The 20,433-nt window shown below is 36.0% G+C and overlaps 1 protein-coding gene across 7 annotated transcripts in view; it reads left to right on the forward strand.

Moving 5' to 3' along the window:
• The window catches only part of VEZT (vezatin, adherens junctions transmembrane protein), a 93,985-nt gene that overhangs the window by 52,002 nt on the left and 21,550 nt on the right, over window positions 1-20,433 (forward strand). For 6 of the 7 annotated variants that reach the window (XM_049884088.1, XM_049884084.1, XM_049884085.1 and 3 more), the window contains 5 exons: window positions 3,403-3,550; window positions 5,724-6,055; window positions 9,650-9,843; window positions 15,095-15,195; window positions 16,568-16,775. In XM_049884088.1, the coding sequence (XP_049740045.1) occupies window positions 3,403-3,550; window positions 5,724-6,055; window positions 9,650-9,843; window positions 15,095-15,195; window positions 16,568-16,775 (983 nt within the window). Of the gene's footprint in view, window positions 1-3,402; window positions 3,551-5,723; window positions 6,056-9,649; window positions 9,844-15,094; window positions 15,196-16,567; window positions 16,776-19,351; window position 20,433 lie in introns of those variants that run through there. The other variant, XM_049884089.1, reaches the window with a different exon arrangement.

The following is a 20,433-nucleotide window of genomic DNA, read 5'->3' on the forward strand; positions in this document are numbered from 1 at the left end:
AGGTGAAGTTGTGTCTTGACTGTAAGACTTATGACTTGAAATGTTTCCTATATATTCTTACTGTACTATACTACCTCTTTGGAAATGGAGAGAAAATATTTTAATTTTAGTCAAGAATTTTTCAATTCTTCCAGTGCCTAAATACCTGCTTGCTCTGTGTCAGCCATTCTTGTAGGTGCTAGGAAGACACAGTGAAAAGGTACACTACCTATTTTTAAAGACTTATCTGAGTGTGGTCAATAGATTAAAAAAAAAAAGATAGTATTCATAAAAAAACAAAAAAACCTGTTACCTTAGAATTGATTCCAACTCGTGGCAACCCCATGTGTTACAGAATAGAACTCCATAGAGTTTTCAAACCACCAACCTTTAGGTTGGTAATCAAGTACTGACCGTTTGTGCCACCTAGGGACCAATAGTATTCATAATACAATGTAAATGCCATCCAACATAGCAGGACAACTTACTTGCCAAGTGGAGTCAGAGAAGGCTTTCAGGGAGACGACACCTGAGTTCTTTCATAAAGAATGAGTAGGAGTTGGCCATGAGGATGATAAATTCCAGGTAGAGGTGGGCAAAAAAAAAAAAAAAAAGCATGTAGAATAATAGAGATATGACAGTGTGGCATGTGAACTGCAAGTACAGTGACTATTTATTGAACATAAATTCAATGCCAGGCAATATGATAGTCGCTAGATATACAGTGCCAAACAAAATAGACATGATCCCAGTTTCATGGAGCTTATAGTTTGATGAGGGTTTGGCAGGGGAGTGAGAGGGTAGCCTCACAAAGATTGCAGATTGTATGAGTTCCCTGTACCAGTCATTCTTCTAGATACTGAGGATCTAGCAGTGAACAAGATAGACAAGATCCTCGTTCTCATCAAGCTTACCTTCTAGTGAGTAAAATAATGAAAAGTCAACAATTATTTTTAAATATAAAGAAAAAAACTCAATAAGATAGAGAGTGATTAATGGGGTGCTGCTTTTGACTGGATGGTAGGGGAAGTCCCCTCTGAGAAGATGGCATTTAAATTGGAATCTAAATGATAAGAAAGATCTGGGATAAGTGTTTCACTTAGATGGACTAGCAACTATAAAGATCTTGTGGCAGGAATGAGTTTAGCATTATTGATATATAGAAAGAAGACTATCGTGGCTGGAGCACAGTAAGTCGGGAGGTAGAGTATGAGATGAGATTCAGAGGTAGGCAGAGTCCACATCATATTCTCTACACAAGAAACCTTAAAGAATTAAATTTTTTTTAAATCCAACTATTTCTTTGAAAAGATTAATAAGATTTATACCCTCATAAGCCTGATCAAAGAGTCCTGGTGGTGCAATGGTTAAGCACTGTGCTGCTGACCAAGAGGTCGGCAGTTTAAACCCCAGCTGCCTTGAGGGAGAAAGATGTGGCAGTCTACTTCCATAAAGATTTACAGCCTTGGAAACCTTATGGGGCAGTTCTACTCTGTCCTGTAGGGTCGATGTGAGGCAGAATCTACTCAACGGTAATGGATTTGGTTTTTGTTAAGCCTGATCAAAGTAAAAAGAGCAAAAATATGGAAAAATTTATAATAGTAGAATTGTAACCATAAATATGGAAGAAATTTAAGTAATTATAAGGGAATAGAATGTGCCGTTCTGTGGTAGCAACTTTGAAAATGTAGGAGGAAATGGATCATTTCTTATTAAAATATAAATCTCCAAAACTGACCCAGGAAGAAGTCAAAAACGTACAGAGATTGAACATAACGATAAAAAAATAGGCCATTTGAAAAATATCGAAACAATATGGAAAATATGCAGCTGTAGAAAAATGATAAAGTTCTTGATGTACTAATGTCGAATGATTTCTAAACTATATTGTTAATTGGAAAAAAAGTACACAAAACAGTATTTATAGTATGTTTCTATGTGTATTTAAAAGGTTGTATATATGTGTGTGAAAGAATTCCTATGTGGCACAGACTGTTAAGTTCTAGACTACTAGCAAAAAGATTGGCAGTTTGAACCCACCCAGAGGCACCTAGGAAGACAGGCCTAGAGATCTACTTCCGAAAGATCACAGCTTTGAAAACTCTGTGGAATGGTTCTACTCTGTACACATGGGGTCACCGTGAGTCACCGTGACAATAACAACAACATATGCGTACAGATGGGGATGTGTGTGTGTGTATACCTATACATATATCCCCACGTATGTACATATTTATATTTGGATTTGCTTTTGTGTATGCATAAAATATCCTGAAGAATATACAAGATACGGTAACAGTGATTGCCTTTGCCTTTAGGTAGGGAAACTTGGTGGAAAAGGGTTTAGTACCTCATAAATTTTGAACCTTGTGATGTATCACCTATTTAAAAGCTAAATGAATAAAAAAATTAAAACTATCAGGTCTAGATGATTTTTATAGTTTTCTTAAAAGCAATTTCAGATCATAGAAATAGAAAGTTCCTGTACATCATTTTATTTATGAAAATACTATAATCTCAGTCCCATAACTTAATGTATTACAGGGAGAAAAAAAAAAAAAAACTATTAACCAATTGCACATATAAACCAAAAACCCATTGCCATTGTGTTGGTTCCAACTCTTAGCAACCCTATAGGACAGAGTAGAACTGCCCCATAAGGTTTCCAAAGAGTGGCTGGTGAATTTGAACTGCCAACCTTTTAGTTAGCAGCTGAGCTCTTAACCACTGTACAACCAGGGCTCCAAATTGCCCATATGAAGATGGAAAATATTTCAATAGAATATTTATAAATTTAATCTAAAAGTTATAGATTATCATAATATGACCAAGTAGAAGTGTACTAGAAATATAAGGATGGTTCAGTATCAAGATTTGTATGGATATAATTCTTTAGAAAAACAAATTAAAGGGGAAAAAAACATGTAATTGTATTGATAGATGCCCATGAGGACCAGGAAAGAGGAAACAAAACAGTAGTCTATGTCCATCAACCTAGATAGGGTTAGTGCTACTTACATCAGTAGTCTGTGTATTTCAGATAATGTCCAGCTTAATCATGTCCTGCAGTATGCAGACTGGGAGGAGAAGTATTTACTGTAGCATAGTGATGGTCTGAGCCATGAAAGAATAAAGTGTACACTACAGTCTCAAAAGGTAGCTATCAAAAATAACTAAATTATAGCACTTTGGCACTTTTGAAGAGTTGGACTTTTAATTACTTAAATATAAAAGTATCTTCTTCACATGTATTCTGTAATATATATGAGGTGTTACTTAATATATTAGATCTTAAGATTAGTTTTCAGTTTAAAAATCTAAAGTAAATCTCCAGTAAAAGTTTAAAATAAAGATTAGTAAATGTAATGTTGGACAGTTTTACTTGAATAAAATGGCTTTGTTGTTGCCTTAACCTAATTTAACCTACCCCCTAAACTCTGAGAGTGACAATGTAACCAACTACATATGTGTGGTGCCTTTTAAGGAGCTGGGCCTTGGACTTAGTGACGAGCAGGTTTCAGAAGAGGAAGCTCATAACCTTACAGATGGCTTCAGCCTGCCTGCCTTGAAGGTAATCCATTTGTGGAAGAGAAGGGCTGAAGAAAAGATAGAGGTTACTATTTCAATAAAGTTTTTCCACATTCTGGTAGTACTAGTCTGCTGTTGCTTTCAGAGAGATGAGTGATGAGCCTGGCCATCACTTCTATCCAGACTAATAAAAAAATTTTTTATAGTATATTTGTGATAAAATATGCCTATAAGATTTTGGTAATGATTTTATTAAAGTTCTCACTGGTTGGAATTTTGTATCTAATTGTGTTTTTAAGGGTGCTTTTTGCCATCAACTATAAACACGTTCTAGCATTTTATTCTAGAAAACTTAAGATAAAATACAATTAACCAAGTGATCCCTTAACACTGGTGGGTTATTTCTATGGCCACGTGTATCTGACTATGTATTAACCTCCCTTTGCCCTAGATATGTCTACTCAGTCTTTTATTTTTAAGAAAATAATAAGTAACATTATTTTTTAACTTTCTTAAAAAAACCTAAGCTTTCTACAATACTGCAAATAGTTCTTGCCATCACTACACTGTTGCATTGTGGCATATATCAAAGTCTTAACACCAGTCCACCCAATTGATCTAAGCCACCATCATTATTTTTCCCAGACTACTGTGGTTACCTCCCACTGACTTCCCTTGCTTCTATTCTTATCCCCTTTGTAGCCAGAATTATCCTTTTGAAATGTAAATCACAGCAAGTTATCCTTCTTCTCCAAGTTCTTTTCTCTATCACCCTGACACCTTGCACTTATTTTTCTCCCACAGCCTTTATTACATGACATTACTACATTATAAACCTACTTTTATATTTCTTATCTCTCCAACCAAAATATAGGTATCAGGAGGGTAAAAACTTCATCTGTTTTGTTTGTTGCTATGCATCTTCAGCACCTAGAATAGAGTCTGGCACAAAGTAAATGGTCAAAACCAACCGAACCAAACCCAGTGCCATCGAGTCAATTCCAACTCATGGCGACCCTATAGGACAGAGTAGAACTGCCCCGTAGAGTTTCCAAGGAGCCCCTGGCGGATTCGAACTGCCGACCCTTTGGTTAGCAGCCGAAGCACTTAACCAGTATGCCATCAGGGTTTCCCCAAGTAAATGGTCAGTACCATATTTTTACGAAAATAACACGTGTCTTCTATGTTTGTTTGCCAACAGTGCCATCCCCCATGAGGTATTTTTCTAAGTATGCTATGCTAATTTTTTCTTTTTTTATAAAATACAGCAACATGTAAAAAAAAATTGGCATAGCAGTGCTTATGAAAATACCTCATGGGGGAGGGCACCGTTAGCAAACAAATGGGTAGATGTTTGTTGAATAAACGAATTTATTCCTTCAATATTATTGAAATAACTAAAAAAAAAATTCAAGAGCACTGTCCCAAATGTCTGGAAACATCTTTTTGTGGACCCGTCAATGACACATTTCTTTGGATTTATGTAGGTCTGTCAGTCCTACGGAAACCCCGGTGGCGTAATGGTTAAGTGCTACAGCTACTAACCAAAAGGTCAGCGGTTTGAATCTGCCAGGTGCTCCTCGGAAACTCTGTGGGGCAGTTCTCTGTCCTATAAGGTCACTATGAGTTGGAATTGACTCGACGGCAATGTGTTTGGTTTGGTTTTGGTCAGTCGTACGGAAACTGGGGTGGCATAGTGGTTAAGTGCTACGGCTGCTAACCAAAAGGTCGGCAGTTCAAATCCACCAGGTGCTCCGTGGAAACTCTGTGGGGCAGTTCTGCTCTGTCCTATAGAGTCACTGTGAGTCGGAATTGACTTGGCAGCAGTGGGTTTGGGTTTTTTTTTTTTTTTGGTCAGTGTTACTGTCTTCCTTTCTCCTATGTGTAAAATTATTTTAATAATGATTGGGAGAAGATTCACATAGCTATGGCCCATTCCACCAACACTTCTCTTGTGGAGTAGAATTTTATTAAACCATATTTGTTACCTCAGAAGTTCCCACATGCCATGACTACATGATTTGATATGATAGTCTTGGTTCATATTTTGGTATCATATTTTTGGCTAAAATTTAGTGTTAGTTCAAGCCCAGATATATTCATGACTTAGGATAAAGTGAAAGATTTGAACAAGAAATTAAGATAAACAAATTTATAGTTTTGAATGTTGACCAGTATATTTTACTGATGTAGTCTCTCTCTTTTTTTTTTTTAAGGTTTTGTTCCAACTCTGGGTGGCACAGAGTTCAGAATTCTTCAGACGGTTGGCCCTATTACTTTCTACAGCGAATTCACCTCATGGGCCCTTACTTACTCCAGCACTTTTGCCTCATCGTATTTTGTGTGATGTGATTCAAGGTCTACCTCATGCACATTCTGCCTGTTTGGAAGAGCTAAAGCGTAGCTATGAGTTCTATCGATACTTTGAAACTCAACACCAGTCTGTACCCCAGTGTTTATCCAAAACCCAACAGAAGTCAAGAGAACTGAATAACGTTCACACAGCAGTACACAGCTTGCAGCTCCATCTGAAAGCATTACTGAATGAGTAAGTTCAGAATCCATATAAGGAAATGTCCCCATGGTTAGCAAGCTTCATTCTTGTACCATTGTGGTTGTTGGCTTTATCTTAGCTAGAAAAAAGAAAAAAATTTGAGACATGCAACATGGAGGATGATTTATAGCCATCAATGTAGCAGAGAAACAATTATTTGTTAAATACTATAATTTTGAGGAGCCATTTATAGTTTTACTTTTCCTAATTTCTACTTAGAAAGATAATTAGGACAAAAGGAGATGACGTTCATTCTCTTTGAGAGCTGAAATGGGCAAGGTTATAAAAAATGAGCTTCCTTCCCACCAACTCCCATTATTGAATGTTTTGATCGGATATTCTGTACCAGAATCCTAACTAAAAGGGGAGAAAATGCAGAACAGAATTCCAGACTTTCAGGAGCCAGTGAGGCTGGATGAACCCCAGAAACAATTGCCGTGAGACAATCTTTAAACGTTAAATCTGAAACCAGAACTGTCCCCTGAAGGCTCCTTTGAACCAAACACCAGTTTGGCTTAATTAGTAAAGTACGTTTGCCTTGAGCATTGTGCTCTTTTAAAGAACTGTGTGAAATTGAATTGACAACAGCAACTTGAAAGGTTATATGAGAAGCTTAGGGGGCAGTATGTTTGTGTTAATAGTTGTGTAATAATTTGGAAAAGGATAGTGAGAATGGTTGCGTAACTTGAAGAATGTCATCAGCGTTACTGAATTTACGTGTTGAAATTGTGTCTTTTGTTGTGTATATTTTCACCAAAAAATAAGATAACTTTTAAAAAAAGAAGAAGAATGAGCTTCTTTTAACTCTCTTAAGGTAGGACTCTTAAACTGGAACCTGCAGTCTGAGGGAATTATCTGCCAGCATTATCCCAAGCCAAACCTGCTGCCATCTAGTTGATATCTGGCTTATAACAACCCCATAGGGTTCCCAAGGTGTAAATCTGTACAGAAACAGACTACCACATCTTTTTCCTGTGGAGCCTCTGGTGGTTTCGAACCACTGACCTTTCGGTTAGCAGTTGAGTACCTTAACCACTGCTCCACCAGGGCTCCTTTACAAGAGGTATTGTTATATGTAAGAACAGTGGTATATTGCTATTTTCCTAAATAAATTCCAACAGATCCGGACATTTTTCTGTAGCACAGGCCAATATTTATGGCCCTGACTGAATAATAAAATGTCGGGTCTACTCTGATACACCTTTATCAATTGAAATGCTCTTTTCCATAAATGTCTACATGGAGAATTTTTCAGAAAATAATTTGAAATTTAAAAATGGAGTAATGGCATACAGTATCTGAATACAATCATTTCTGGTAAGTTTTTTGGTAACACATATTGATACTATAGAAATGGAGAAAACGAGTGGGTTGTATCATATCATATAATCAGTAAGATGGATGTGAAGAATGGTCAGAGGAATTTAATGAGCTGATAAGATTACAGTTGATATGCTTGACCTTGGGCACCAGGCGAGAAGCGGGAGGGGCAGGGCAGCAGTCAGTTTTGTAAGATAAGAAAATAGGTCAAAAGGACTTGAAGTCACAATAAAATCAAAATCCGAGTTTACTGGAATGAAGGAGGGTATGATACGCAAGGATAGGAAATTAAGGTCAGAAAGACATTTTGAGAAGGTACATTTTTATTGATCAGTTAAGATGTAAAACTGATAAAGTTTGGGGCATAGGGAGGATTAAGAACTTATGAGACAGTTCGAACCTACCAGCCAGTCCATGGGAGAAAGATGTGTGGTCTGCTTCTATAAAGATTACAACCTTGGAAACCCTATGGGGCAGTTCTACTCTGTCCTATAGGGTCACCACTGAGTTGAAATAGTCTCAGCTGTAGTGGGTTTGGTTATTTTGTTTTATATATCTATCCACTCAACAACTTGGATGGATCTCAAGAGTATTATACTGAGTGAAGAAAACCAATCTCATATAGTTCCATTTATATCACATTCTTGAATAATGTTATACACTTGGAGAACAGCTTAGTGGTTGCAAGAGTTAGGGATGGGCCCGTGGGTTCAGCTCTACAGGGGTAGTACAAGGGAGCATTTGTTAATTTCTGTATCTTGATTGTGGTAGTGATTACATGAATCTACATGTGTTAAATTGCATAGAAACACACACATGAATGAGTGCATTTATAACTAGCAAAATATAAATAACCTTCATGGATTTTACTAAAAAAAAAAAACTACAGGAAAAGGATGTTCCAGTGGCCTGTAGCTACTGTTCTAAGAAAACAGATGAATGCTAACCACCCTGTTTCCCACAGGGAATGTGGGAGATAAGATAATCTCCACTTGAGTGGCTCCAAAGGTATGATGTCATCAGAGAGAAGAAAGCAGGATTTCAGTAGAAAGGTTGTATTGGGCAGAACCAGAGTCTCTGAAAGTATTTATATCTCAGAGTACATTAGAATGATGAGAAGATGGCTCAGGGAAGGAAGAATGTTACACTGGATGGATGTGAAAAGGAAGAGGAGAGGCTTTTTCCTTGGGCAGGGATTGTGGATTGTGCATGAGAAGTATTTTTCATGTTTAAAAATGAAATATTTTGTGATTTTCTTTTTTTTACTGTACGTCACCTTTCTGAACACTAGCTACAGAATATACGAGTCACAAACCGTCATACCTGATTTGCTCTATACTGTTGCAGCACACAACTTTTAAAAGTATTACCTAAACATTGTATTTCATATCTCAAAACCCAGTTTTCCTGTTTCAGTCCTCCCACCCCTTTGCCCCTGTGCTATTCCTGCTGTCACTCTGTTAGTGGAGGACTGTATTGTCCCTTGCCTAAATTAGTGCATGAACGCTCTAACTGTTCTCCCTGCCTCCAGAGTGTTCACTGCCATATTAATCTTACTGAGGCATACATTTGCTTTCTCAATTGAGAATCTTCTTTAGTTTTGAAGTACAACAGCTTAGACTAAAATTTATATAAAATGTTCTATAGAAAAGATTTGCCATAACCTGTCTGGGAATCTGTTTTTCTATCTTTACTCCTTTCCTCAGTCCAGCCAAACTGTATAAATACCTTTTCCAATGTTCCATCTAGAATAACCTTCCTCATCTTTTTGTACATACTCATATTTTATCCATCCTTCAAGGCTACCTCAAAAGTACTTCTTCTGTAGCCATTCCCTGTCTGTACCCATTGCTCAAAGAAACTATCCATCTTCTGAATTCTCATAACATGTTTGTATCTTTCTCTGGTATTACCCTTTTGTGCCTAGATTCAGCCCAGCTTTATAGCGTATGAGCTGTGTGACTCTGGGCAAGTTTTCTTAAACTCTAGACCTGATTCTTCCGTTGTAAAATGGGAATAAAACATGTTATAAGTTGTGATATTATATTTTATGTACATATATGTATAATTTCCCTAACTAGGTTATGAGTTTGTTATAAGTAGGAAATGGTTTAATCCTTTCAGCTCATCAAATGCCTCGTACGTATGCAAGTAATATTTGTGGAATAAATGTGTAATGCTCCCTTACAAGCTTTTTTTTCAGACAAGCCTTGTGAATTATAAATTTTTCATTTTATATCTAAAAATTTTTTTTCCTTTATTACTCAGGGTAATAATTCTTGAAGATGAACTTGAAAAGCTTGTTTGTACTAAAGAAACACAAGAACTAATGTCAGAGTCTTATCAAATCCTAGAACAGAAATTAAAGTTAATTCAGCCCCATGTTCAAGCAAGCAACAATTGCTGGGAAGAGGCCATTTCTCAGGTGGACAGACTGCTACGAAGAAATACAGATAAAAAAGGTCCGTACACTTATCAGATATGCTCACTCCAGTCTCGTAGGATTTTACTTTCCAGATTTTTAGGTAAATTTTTTGTCTGCAAGGTGAAACTGGCCTCACAAAATTTCCTAGTTTACAAAAAAAAGTTGAACTAATATGTATAAATTATGACACTGAATACAAAGTCTTGACTCTCTGATTTTGTAACTAAAAGGTGAATATGTTTTGAAAGTTCAGCAAATCATATACCTTATTTAAAAAAAAAAATTAAATGAAAGAATAGATTTTGATAGTATCTTTCCATTATGAGAACTTGCAGGAGCTCTTTTCCAGTTTGGGTAATAAAAAAAATGAGTTCAGTAGTTAGGGGCCAGAAACAGTTTTTCTTTTAAGATAAAGTGCCTACTTGTGTCATTTAGAAATAATATGCAAATGATATAATTAGTGGCATTACATGCATATTCATTATCAAGGGTCTAGCATGTTCTAAGTCTCAGTATGTAATGGTGATGTATCAGACCACCTTGTGCTGCCAGGTATAAAGGCAGTCTTGAAATTTTTAGCTAAACTGCTTTCATTTGATCCAGATTTTATACTGATTTTTATATCACTAATTTCATTTAAATGTTTGACATATTAATGTTTTTAATTATGCAGCAAACCAATACCATGCTTATCACTTGTGTCTTTATTTTAAGGTTAATCAGACTTAGGCATAGAAATTGTATTGTGGCCACCGATGGTTAATGCTTTACCACCTTGTCAGTCATTGTTTTGTTTACAGTAGATCAGTGATATTTTGGTTAATATCTTAAATAAGCTGAATAAGTCCTTCCATAGTAAAAGAATTTAACTTTTTTCAAAGGAAATTATAACATGCTAATTAATTACTGATATATTACCAATAGTTTTCTTAGATCTCAAATTAAATGGTGAATAATTTTTTCTCTAAAGGATAAACTTGCAAAGGACTTTCAATATGTTCAAATACTTACACATATTAAACTTTTATATGACTTAAGTCTAGAACCTTTGAGTACATTGTCTATAAATAGAAACACTCAGACGATCTTTGGATGTTAAAAAATTCACCTCACCCACCCCTCCCTCAACATACTCGGTGATGTTAAATCTTAGTGTATTACTTAACCATTATGTTAAAACTGTCTCAACCACTGGGCAGGTGATAAGTCATTTCTTATTTATGCTCTGTATTTGTGGCTTTTGCTCACAGGTGATAAATGATATGAATTAAGACACAAGTGCTTTACAAACTTCTCACTAAAATATCCACAGAGGCTGTGGCTACACAACTTTAAGTAAAATGTTCATTTGAATTTTTTTAAAGAAGTGGGTATTTTAATTAACTGTATTTTTTAATGTTTTATTTTGAAGTAATTAATTTCAAACTTAAAGAAAAGTTACAAGATTTGTTTGAACTACCCTTTGTCCAGATTCCACAGTTTTTGACATTCTACCACATTGGCCTTTTCTTTCTTTATATGTCTGTTTATAATTCTTTTGTTGTTGTTCTGAACCATTGAGAGTAAGTTGCAGACATGAAAATTCATTACCCCTAAATATTTCTGTTTGCATTTTTTAAAAACATGGATATCTACAGTTTACCATCAAAATCAGGAAATTAACACTCATGTAATATTGCCGTGTAATTCACAGATGCCACTCAGGTATCACTGATTGTCCCAATAACAGTTTTTATACGTACTGATCCGGATCATGCATGACATTTAGTTGACATGCTCGTTAGTCTCCTAATTTAGCCTTCCCTTGTCTTTCATGATATACGTTTTGTGAAGAAATACTTAGAGGTTATATAAATCTTTTTTCTCATCAAAATTTCACCCACTGTTAAACATACATACATAACCCAACAGTATTATTCCTAGGTCTTTACCCAAGAGATATAAAGCTTAATGTTTACACAAAAACCTGTACACAAATGTTTGTACCAACTTTGTACATAAACACTGAAAACTGGAAGCAATCCAGGTATTCTTCACCTGGTAAAAAGAGTAAAAAAAAAAAAAAGAATAGAATAGAATACTACTCAACGATAAAAAGGAATGAACTATTGATGCATGCAGCACCATGGATGGATCCCCAATGCATTATGCTAAGTAAAAGAAGCCAGACTTAAACTACTACATACTGTATTATTCCACGTATATGACATTCTTGAAAAGGCAAAATAGAGAGGAACAGAAAGCAGGTCAGTGGTTGCAGATGAAAATGGAAGGAGGAGTAGGTTATAAAGAGGGACCACAAGGGAATATTCTGGGGTAATATAATTGTTCTGTATCTTAGTTGTGGTGATGATTGTTACATGACTGTGTTTGCCTAACCTCAATCAATCAATCAAATTGTACAACTAAAAAAAAGAATTTTTTAAGTGAGTAAAGAAAAGAATTTTATTCACTAGTTTTAGCATCCCTGGTGGCTCAGTGGTTAAGCCTTTGGCTGCTACCTGAAAGGTTGGCAGTTCAAACCCGCCAGTCCCTCCACAAGAGAAAGATGTGGCAATCTGCTTCCGTGAAGATTTAGCTTTGACATCTCTTTGGGACAGTTCTATGCTCTGACCTGTAGGGTCACTGTGAGTCAGAATTGACTGACAGCAGTGGATTTGGTTTGGTTTTGGGTGTTTTTTACTTGAATTAGATATTATTTTGATAGTTGCCAAATGGTAATTTTCTAATTCCATTTTTCCTTTTATACTTATTGGTTGGCACTCTACTTTAAGGTAAAGCATCTCCCCCCGCCAATACTTACTTATATCTGTGGATATATGAGGTCTTGTTTTATTCATTGAGTCACAATTCATTACTATCATTATTTATTTTGCTACTCAAATTGTCCAAAATTTGTGTCCCAGTCAAGTTGGTTTGTGTTACCATCATTCTTTCAGCACTTCCTTACTTGTACCTTCCTTGCCCCAACCCTGGCATAAGCATGTCTCCAAGAAATTCTGGTTCCTTTTAATGGAGAATGGCATTTAGAAACCAAGATCTGGGTGCTAGGTGTGTTCATGGTCATTGGGATGTCGTTGCTTTTAGACCATCTCAGTGTACACAGCTATGAAGTATATATGTGTATATAAACTTACACATATTTATATCTATTTCTGTATCTGTTCATAAATGTTATAAACCAATATCTCTAGTTCCATTCCAATACCACATGATTTATTCTGTTCTTCCCCCTTTCTATATTTGTACCTGCTTTATCTAATAGTGAGAAACTTATTTTTCATTATCTTCAATATATTTATTCGATCCCTGTACCTGACCATATGGGCTGTCTCGTAAGCTACATTGTTGCTCATACCTGCCAAGAGTTCTTCCCATCCCAGCCCCAGCATCTTGCCATCCCTTGCTGGCTAAAAGAGACTCCCCTCCCCCACCTAGCATCCTGCTAACTCATACCAGATCCTCTAGCCCAGAGTTCCAAACCAGTTGAGAGTTCCTTCCCAGCCCTACCATCATACTGACTCAGGCTTGCCAAGAATCCCCAACCCCCACTCCTGCCTCACTCTGACTCTTGCCAGCTAATAGTCCCCACCAGCACCTATACTGCATTGACTCCCTCTAGCCAAGATTTAATTGGCCATCTCTTTATTACATTTTTTTAAAGTTTATTTCATGAAGAGCTAGTGCATTTTATCTTCAAAATTTTAAAGGCACAAAGGAGTAGGTGTCCCAGCCACACGGTTTCCTTTCCTAGAGGCAACTGCTGTTATCACTTTCTTGTATATCCTTATAGAGATATTTTATACATATATTGATATAACAAATATTAATATATTTTTCTTTTATATAGAATATTACATGCACTGTGATATATGTCTTACCTTTTCAACTTGGGAGCATATTCAGCTGCAGCGTATACCTTTGTATGAACTTTATTAAACCAGGCCTCTTAAGGAACTTTTAAGACATTTTCCGCCTTTTCGTATGTTTTAGAGCCATTCGTAATTCCAAAGGACTGTCTATTCATATATTTTCTCCATTTTTCTTTGGCTGTTCATTTTGATTTGTAGAAACTCTTGTATGTTAGGGAAATTGACCCTCTGTGATATAAAATGGAAATGTTTTTTTCCTGATTTGCCGTGTATCTTTTCACTTTGTTTATGGTGGGTTTTCTATCTTCTTGTGTGTCTTCTGGATTTTTATGTCATAGTTTAAAACTTACCTTGTTTCAAAATTATTTTAAAAATTCTCCCGTGATTTCTAATACTTTATGGTTTTATATTTTTACATTTTTATCTTAGAGTCCCCTGGAATTTATCCTGGTGTTAATGAAGCATGGATCCAACTTAATGTTTTTTCAAAGCTATTGTCATAACATCATCTTTTCCCTTCTGGTTTGATTTCTAGTTTGTATTTTTTTTTTTTTTATATTTGATCTGTCTATTCCAGTACTATACTGCTTTAATAGTATATTGTAATAGTTCATTGGGCTAATCTTACTACTTTTTTTTCTCAGAATTGTCCTTGTTGTTCTTGCTTTTTAATTTTTTGCAAGATCTTCAGAATTCACTTGTCTATTTTTCCTCCTCTTTCCCTTCTCTTCCCCCCTCCCCAAAAGTTCTGATAGTGTCTTTTGTCAGGATCATTTTTGTAAATTTGTAGATTAACAGAAGGAGAATTGATATTTTTTATAATGATAGGAAACCCTGATGGCATAGTGGTTAAGTGCTACGGCTGCTAACCAAAGGGCCTGCAGTTCAGATCCTCCAGGCGCTCCTTGGAAACTCTATGGGGCAGTTCTACCCTGTCCTATAGGGCCGCTATGAGTCAGAATCGACTCGATGGCACTGGGTTTGGTTTTTTTGTTTTGTTTTTATAATGATAAGCCTTCTTTTCCAAGATCATAGTGTGCTTTTCCATTTGCCTGTGTTTCCTTTTGTGTCTCTCAGGAAGTTTAAAACTGTCTTCATATACATCTGACCCATTTCTCCGTAAATTTATTCCTAGTTATTTTATCTTTTTTGTTACTATTGTAAATGAGATTTTTTTTTCATTATCATTTAACTAGGTCCTCTCCTCCAAGAGTTTAACTTCAAGTGAAGAGAAATATATAAATCTTCTAATATTACTGTTACTAACTTTAACATCTTTTATTTCCTTAGAAATTAAAAATTATAGACTATGAGATTGGCAAAGTATTAGTGCCAAGAATATTTTTATTATACATGTACTTGTTTCTGTATGGCCTATATCTTATCTTTATCCCTACCCTTCTTTTTTTTTGGAAGGCAAGCCCGAAATAGCATGTGAAAACCCACATTGTACTGCAGTACCTTTGAGGCAGCCTACTGTGCACATTGCAGACAAAGATCCAATTCCTGAAGAACAGGTAAGTGTGACATTGCGTTTTTGTCTTAAAGAAGAGTTTTATATAGAAAGCTTACCTATCTTTCTCTTGAAGTAACATGGATAATGTTTTCTTAAATGATCTTGTCAAATTTATGTTTCTAACAGGCTCCAGAATTACAATATAGTATATTTACTATATCAAATCATTAGTTTTTAGTGCTTTAAATTTGAATCCATTGAATCCACGAGCATGCCATCTTGTTATTTATATCTAATTGTCCATTCTTTAAAGGCCTTTAAAAGTGATTAAACACATAAGGTAAAAATCAGTACATTGCAAAGGTTACTTCTGGGAAGCTGGAAATGTGTTCTGTCTTGACCTGTATGTGTATATAAAAATCTTGTACACTTAAGATTTGTGTACTTTACATATGTTATACTTCAATTTAAAAAATATATCTAATGATTGCATTGGATGTTGACGAAGATTTCTTTTGTTCATCCTAAGAAAAATTTATAAGTCATATAGAAACCAACCGTAATTAGTTTAACAGACAAGAAATTTGTTAAAATATGTTAGATGGCTTACAGAGTAATTCAGAAGGCCAAAAAAAACAGGCTGAACCAGGTTGGGGTAAGCAGCCAAACTCACTCCTCAAAAGAACTGTTGCAGTAGAAACATTACTGCTCATCGCTGGGTGCAGACATTACTTCTTGTTCTATCAACGTTGAGTAGTAAAACTACCCTTAGTACCTCCATCTTCTGGGAACTTGATCTGCCACCATCCTTGCCAGAATGGATTCCTCAAAGTGCCTGCTTCTTTCATCACAAGCTTCTAAATCAAGTCTAATGCAGGTACATGTGATTAGAGGATCCCAATTCATTTATCTTAACCTTAACTGCAGGGGAAGTTGTGTAAGCAAACATCCTACCCTCTGCCTTAGAGATGTGGAAAACCGTAGGATGAGGTGTACCCCAAACCTAGGAATAGTGTTCAGACTTCCTGGGAAGCCAGAAAAAACCATAAATGTCTAACACAAAAAGGTTAAAATCCTTGACCATATCACCAACCACCACCCCTTCTAATTTTAATTGGTTTTGACATAGCTAATGACTTTAAAACTTGACTACAATATGGTATCAAAGTAGGAAAATAACAATTGAAGTTGTTAAACTTTCTTATCCACAACCCCTTTTAGGCATCTGCTGGGTTTTTTTTTGTTTTTATTTTAAAGATCTAGATTTATTTGTAGGTATTTATATTTTCTTCTTTTGCCCAACTGTACTTTAGATATCTGTACCAAGAGTAAGTCCTCATTTTAATCTCAGAGATGGGTTGGTGCTAGTAAATGAGTGCTACTATAAAATTGTCTGCTTGAAGTAAATTGTTTTTTCTTTTATTTATTTTCAGGAATTAGAAGCTTATGTAGATGAGATAGATATGGACAGTGATTTCAGAAAGGATGATTTTTATTACTTGTCTCAAGAAGACAAAGAGAGGCAGAAGCGTGAGCATGAAGAATCTAAGAGGGTACTCCAGGAATTAAAATCTGTGCTGGGGTTCAAAGCATCAGAAGCAGAAAGGCAGAAGTGGAAACAACTTCTCTTTAGTGATCATGGTAAGCATTGGCTTCAGAGTAAAAGGTTATTTCAATTTGGGGGATTCTTCTTTCCTGAATCGTGGATCTTATTTTAGCTGTAGAATTCTTAAACAGCTTTAATTTTAGAGATCCATCAGTAAGTATACTACTTTTTCTTCTAGATGCAAATTCAATTTGTGCAATAAAAAAGTAGCTATATAATCACATAGGAAATATGAAATCACATTTTTTTTCATCAGGTACTTTATTTCTTACTGTTTGTGTTGAAATGGGCAGTAAGTTGAGTGATTTGGAGTATTTTAAGTGAAATATTATTTTCAAATGTAGTGAATTTGACATTTTAAATGCTCTTCTCCTTATGTTAACATATTATAAAGACCTCAACAGAACAGGAAATTTATAACCTTATGTTTACTATTGAAAAAAACAAATTAAGACCTAGGGCATATAGGCACATCATTAAGTGAGTGAATACCTTAGTAGATGGGGAATGAAGGGGCTTCTTTGTACACCACTGTCTCTGTACTCTAATTTGGGTAAGGTTGGATGACTGCTAATCCCAAAGATTCACCTTAGACTCATTCATGTTTCTTACCCTGTTTTCTTCCATCAGACTTTAAGGGGGCTGGAAAGGGAAAGCACGAAGGAGGCTTGATATTTGGCAATATAAACCTAGCTGATTCCTCACTGAAAATGAATTCCTGTGGGTTTCTAATATTGTAAAGTGGACTTCTCTTCATTTTAGAGTCTCTACATGGAGCCTCAGTATCCCTACGTTTTTTTCTTAGGAGGCCTACCACTCTCTCTCATCCAAATCATCATTTCTTGATTTTGCCCCATAGTCTTTCTTCCCATTGGGCCCTGTCTTAGTTACCTAGTGCTGCTGTAACAGAAATATCACAAGTGGATGGCTTTAACAAAGAGAAGTTTATTTTCTTAAAGTAGGCTACAACTCCAAATTTAGGGTGTCAGCTCCAGGGGAAGGCTTTCTCTCTCTGCCGGCCTTCTCATCAGTCTTCCCCCAGACGAGGAGCTTCTCTGTGCAGGGACCCCAGGTCCAAAGGACACGTTCTGCTCCCAGTACTGCTTTCTTGGTGGTATGAGGTCCCACTATCTCTCTGCTTTCTTCTTTCTTTTATATTTCAAGAGACTACCTCAAAACACAATCCAATCTTGAAGATTGAGTCCTGCTTCACTAACACAACTGCTGCCCATCTTCCCTCAATAACATCATAGAGGCAGGATTTACAACATATACGAAAATCACACAATACCGGGAACCATCGTCCAGCCCAATTGGTACACACATTTTTGGGGGAACATAATTCAATTCATGACAGCCCCCTTCTAGCCTAGGTCCTTATTAGATTATACTTATAATTTTATAATAGCCTTGTAGCCGACTCCCATTTTTAGTACCCTTCTTCTAAGTATAACTGGCAAGCTCCTTCCAGATATTTCTCAAACATTGCATTGATAATGGCTGTAACTTAAAAGGCTACAGTCATTTTCCCTTCCTTAATGCATTAAATCTAAATCCTTTTCCTGGTCGTAAGCCTCTCTATCATATAAGGCCATCATATCCGATTATATTTCCTGTTATTTCTAATGTAGATATCTCCTTCTAGTTATATCATGTAATTAGAGTATGGTTCCCCAAATTTGCGGATTTTAGTCATGAAAAAAAATTCACATTGTTCCCTTATTGAAAGTTGTCTTCTCCCCCAGCCCTGCCACCTATCCTGCCACTACAGACCTTCACACCAGATTGGCACTGTGGTGAAATGAATAGGAAGTCTTGAGCAGCAAAGCATATTGCAGAGAAGGGAAATGATTAAGAACTTCCCGGAAGTATCAGTGAAGATAGAGTTCCTGCAACCTACTCATCCATATATTGAGCCCCCATAAATCAGATGTTATGGGTATTATGTTTTGAGCACTGTTGTTTTCTGTGTGTTCAGTATTTTGTCTAACTAAATTACAGTCTCCTTAAATAAGGGCTTTATTAGTTCCCACAGAGTTCATTCAGCAAACTTCACTCACCAAGTAGTTAATTGAGTGCCTGTTATATTCCAGGCACTGTTTACTGCTGAACTGATAGAGACAAAAAGCCCTACCCTCCCGGAGGTTTACATTCTAGCACAGAGTTACCACACTTGTCAGTTGATTCTCCCATTATACAGATTATATCCCCCCATTTAATTAGCAGTATCAGTTTAAAAAAAAAAAAAAATTTTTTTTTTTTATCAGTTTACTTTTATTATATGTTGCATTCTTTAAGGACTAGCATATTTATGGACTAACATACATGAAGACTGAAAATAGCATTGTGTATAAACTTGTATACTTTTTTATTTAATATTTTCTTCATATAGCTTTGAAATTATCCTATTGACATTATGGGCAAAGATATAGCAATGAGGAAAATGTCTTTTTTCAGGTATGTGTTTTTGATGCCGTTTACATTTGAAAGGGCAATAATGCTGATTTGTTTAGTCTGTGAAAATAAGTAAAAAGCTGCTGATACCATAAAATGCTTTTCCCGTGAAAAATTTCAGTACATCTTCCAGAGCTGTTTTCATCTCTGCCTACAGGGGTAAAGTCCGAATGGAATTAGAGAGGGAAATTCTACACTGGAACCTGCTGTTGCCATTTTTTTCTGTTGTTGCTGCTTCTCTAGTGGAGTTACTGCAGCTTAGGGATCTGTTTCTTGGAAATGGACACGTTTTACAAAAATATTTTTTAAATAAACGCCAGATCTTCAAGAAGCACTTTTTTTCTTCCGTCATGCTTCATAATATATTGTATTGTACTAACCCCTTATACTGGGAGGAGAGACTGCCTAGCAAGCAACCCACTGCCTACTAACATCAAGAGGGGCTAAATAAAACTTCATTTTCCTTGCAAGGACAACTTCTGCCGTATGGATATATATTATATTTATGTATTATGCTTTGTATAGTAGTTGATATGGAATGCAGATTTTATTTCATTTGTATTTTTCTGTGGCATTATAAAATGTATAGAAGTTATGGCTTTATCTTTCATCAGGATCTTGTTAGGTGGTTGGCAAGTAAGTTGAATTGCATATGCATTTTTTCCCATGCTGTTTTAACTTGTAAATATATATGGTGAAAATATGATTATTATCTGGATTACTTTAGGCCTTTTATCTGACACATTACCAGTGAAAACCATGCCGCTTATTCTTTAATACAATCGTTCTCAAATTTTAGGGTACATCAGAATCACCTGGAGGGCTTGTAAAACACAGTTGATGTGGCCTCAGAATTTCCAGTTCAGAAAGCCTGGTTGCCTAGTGGTTAAGAGCTTTGGCTGCTAGCCAAAAGGTTGGCAGCTCACATCCACCAGGCGCTCCTTGGAAACCTATGAGGCAGTTCTATTCTGCCTGATAGGGTCGCTATGAGTTGGAATTGACTCCACAGCAACGGTTTGGGTTTTTTTTTTTTGTGGGGGTGGGTCCTGAAAATTTCTGTTTCTAGTAAGTTCCCTAGTAAAGTTGATGCTGTTGGATTGGGACCACACATTGAAAACCACTGTTTTAATATTTCGAATAATATGTGAGGTGTTTTAAAAATCCTCATCAAATCTCTATCTTATGTCATCCCTTAGGCATTGTATCTCTTGTAAAGTTCCCTGGCTTTATAAATTTACA

The sequence above is a fragment of the Elephas maximus genome, chromosome 4, assembly GCF_024166365.1.
Source record: "Elephas maximus indicus isolate mEleMax1 chromosome 4, mEleMax1 primary haplotype, whole genome shotgun sequence".
NCBI lineage: Eukaryota > Metazoa > Chordata > Mammalia > Proboscidea > Elephantidae > Elephas > Elephas maximus.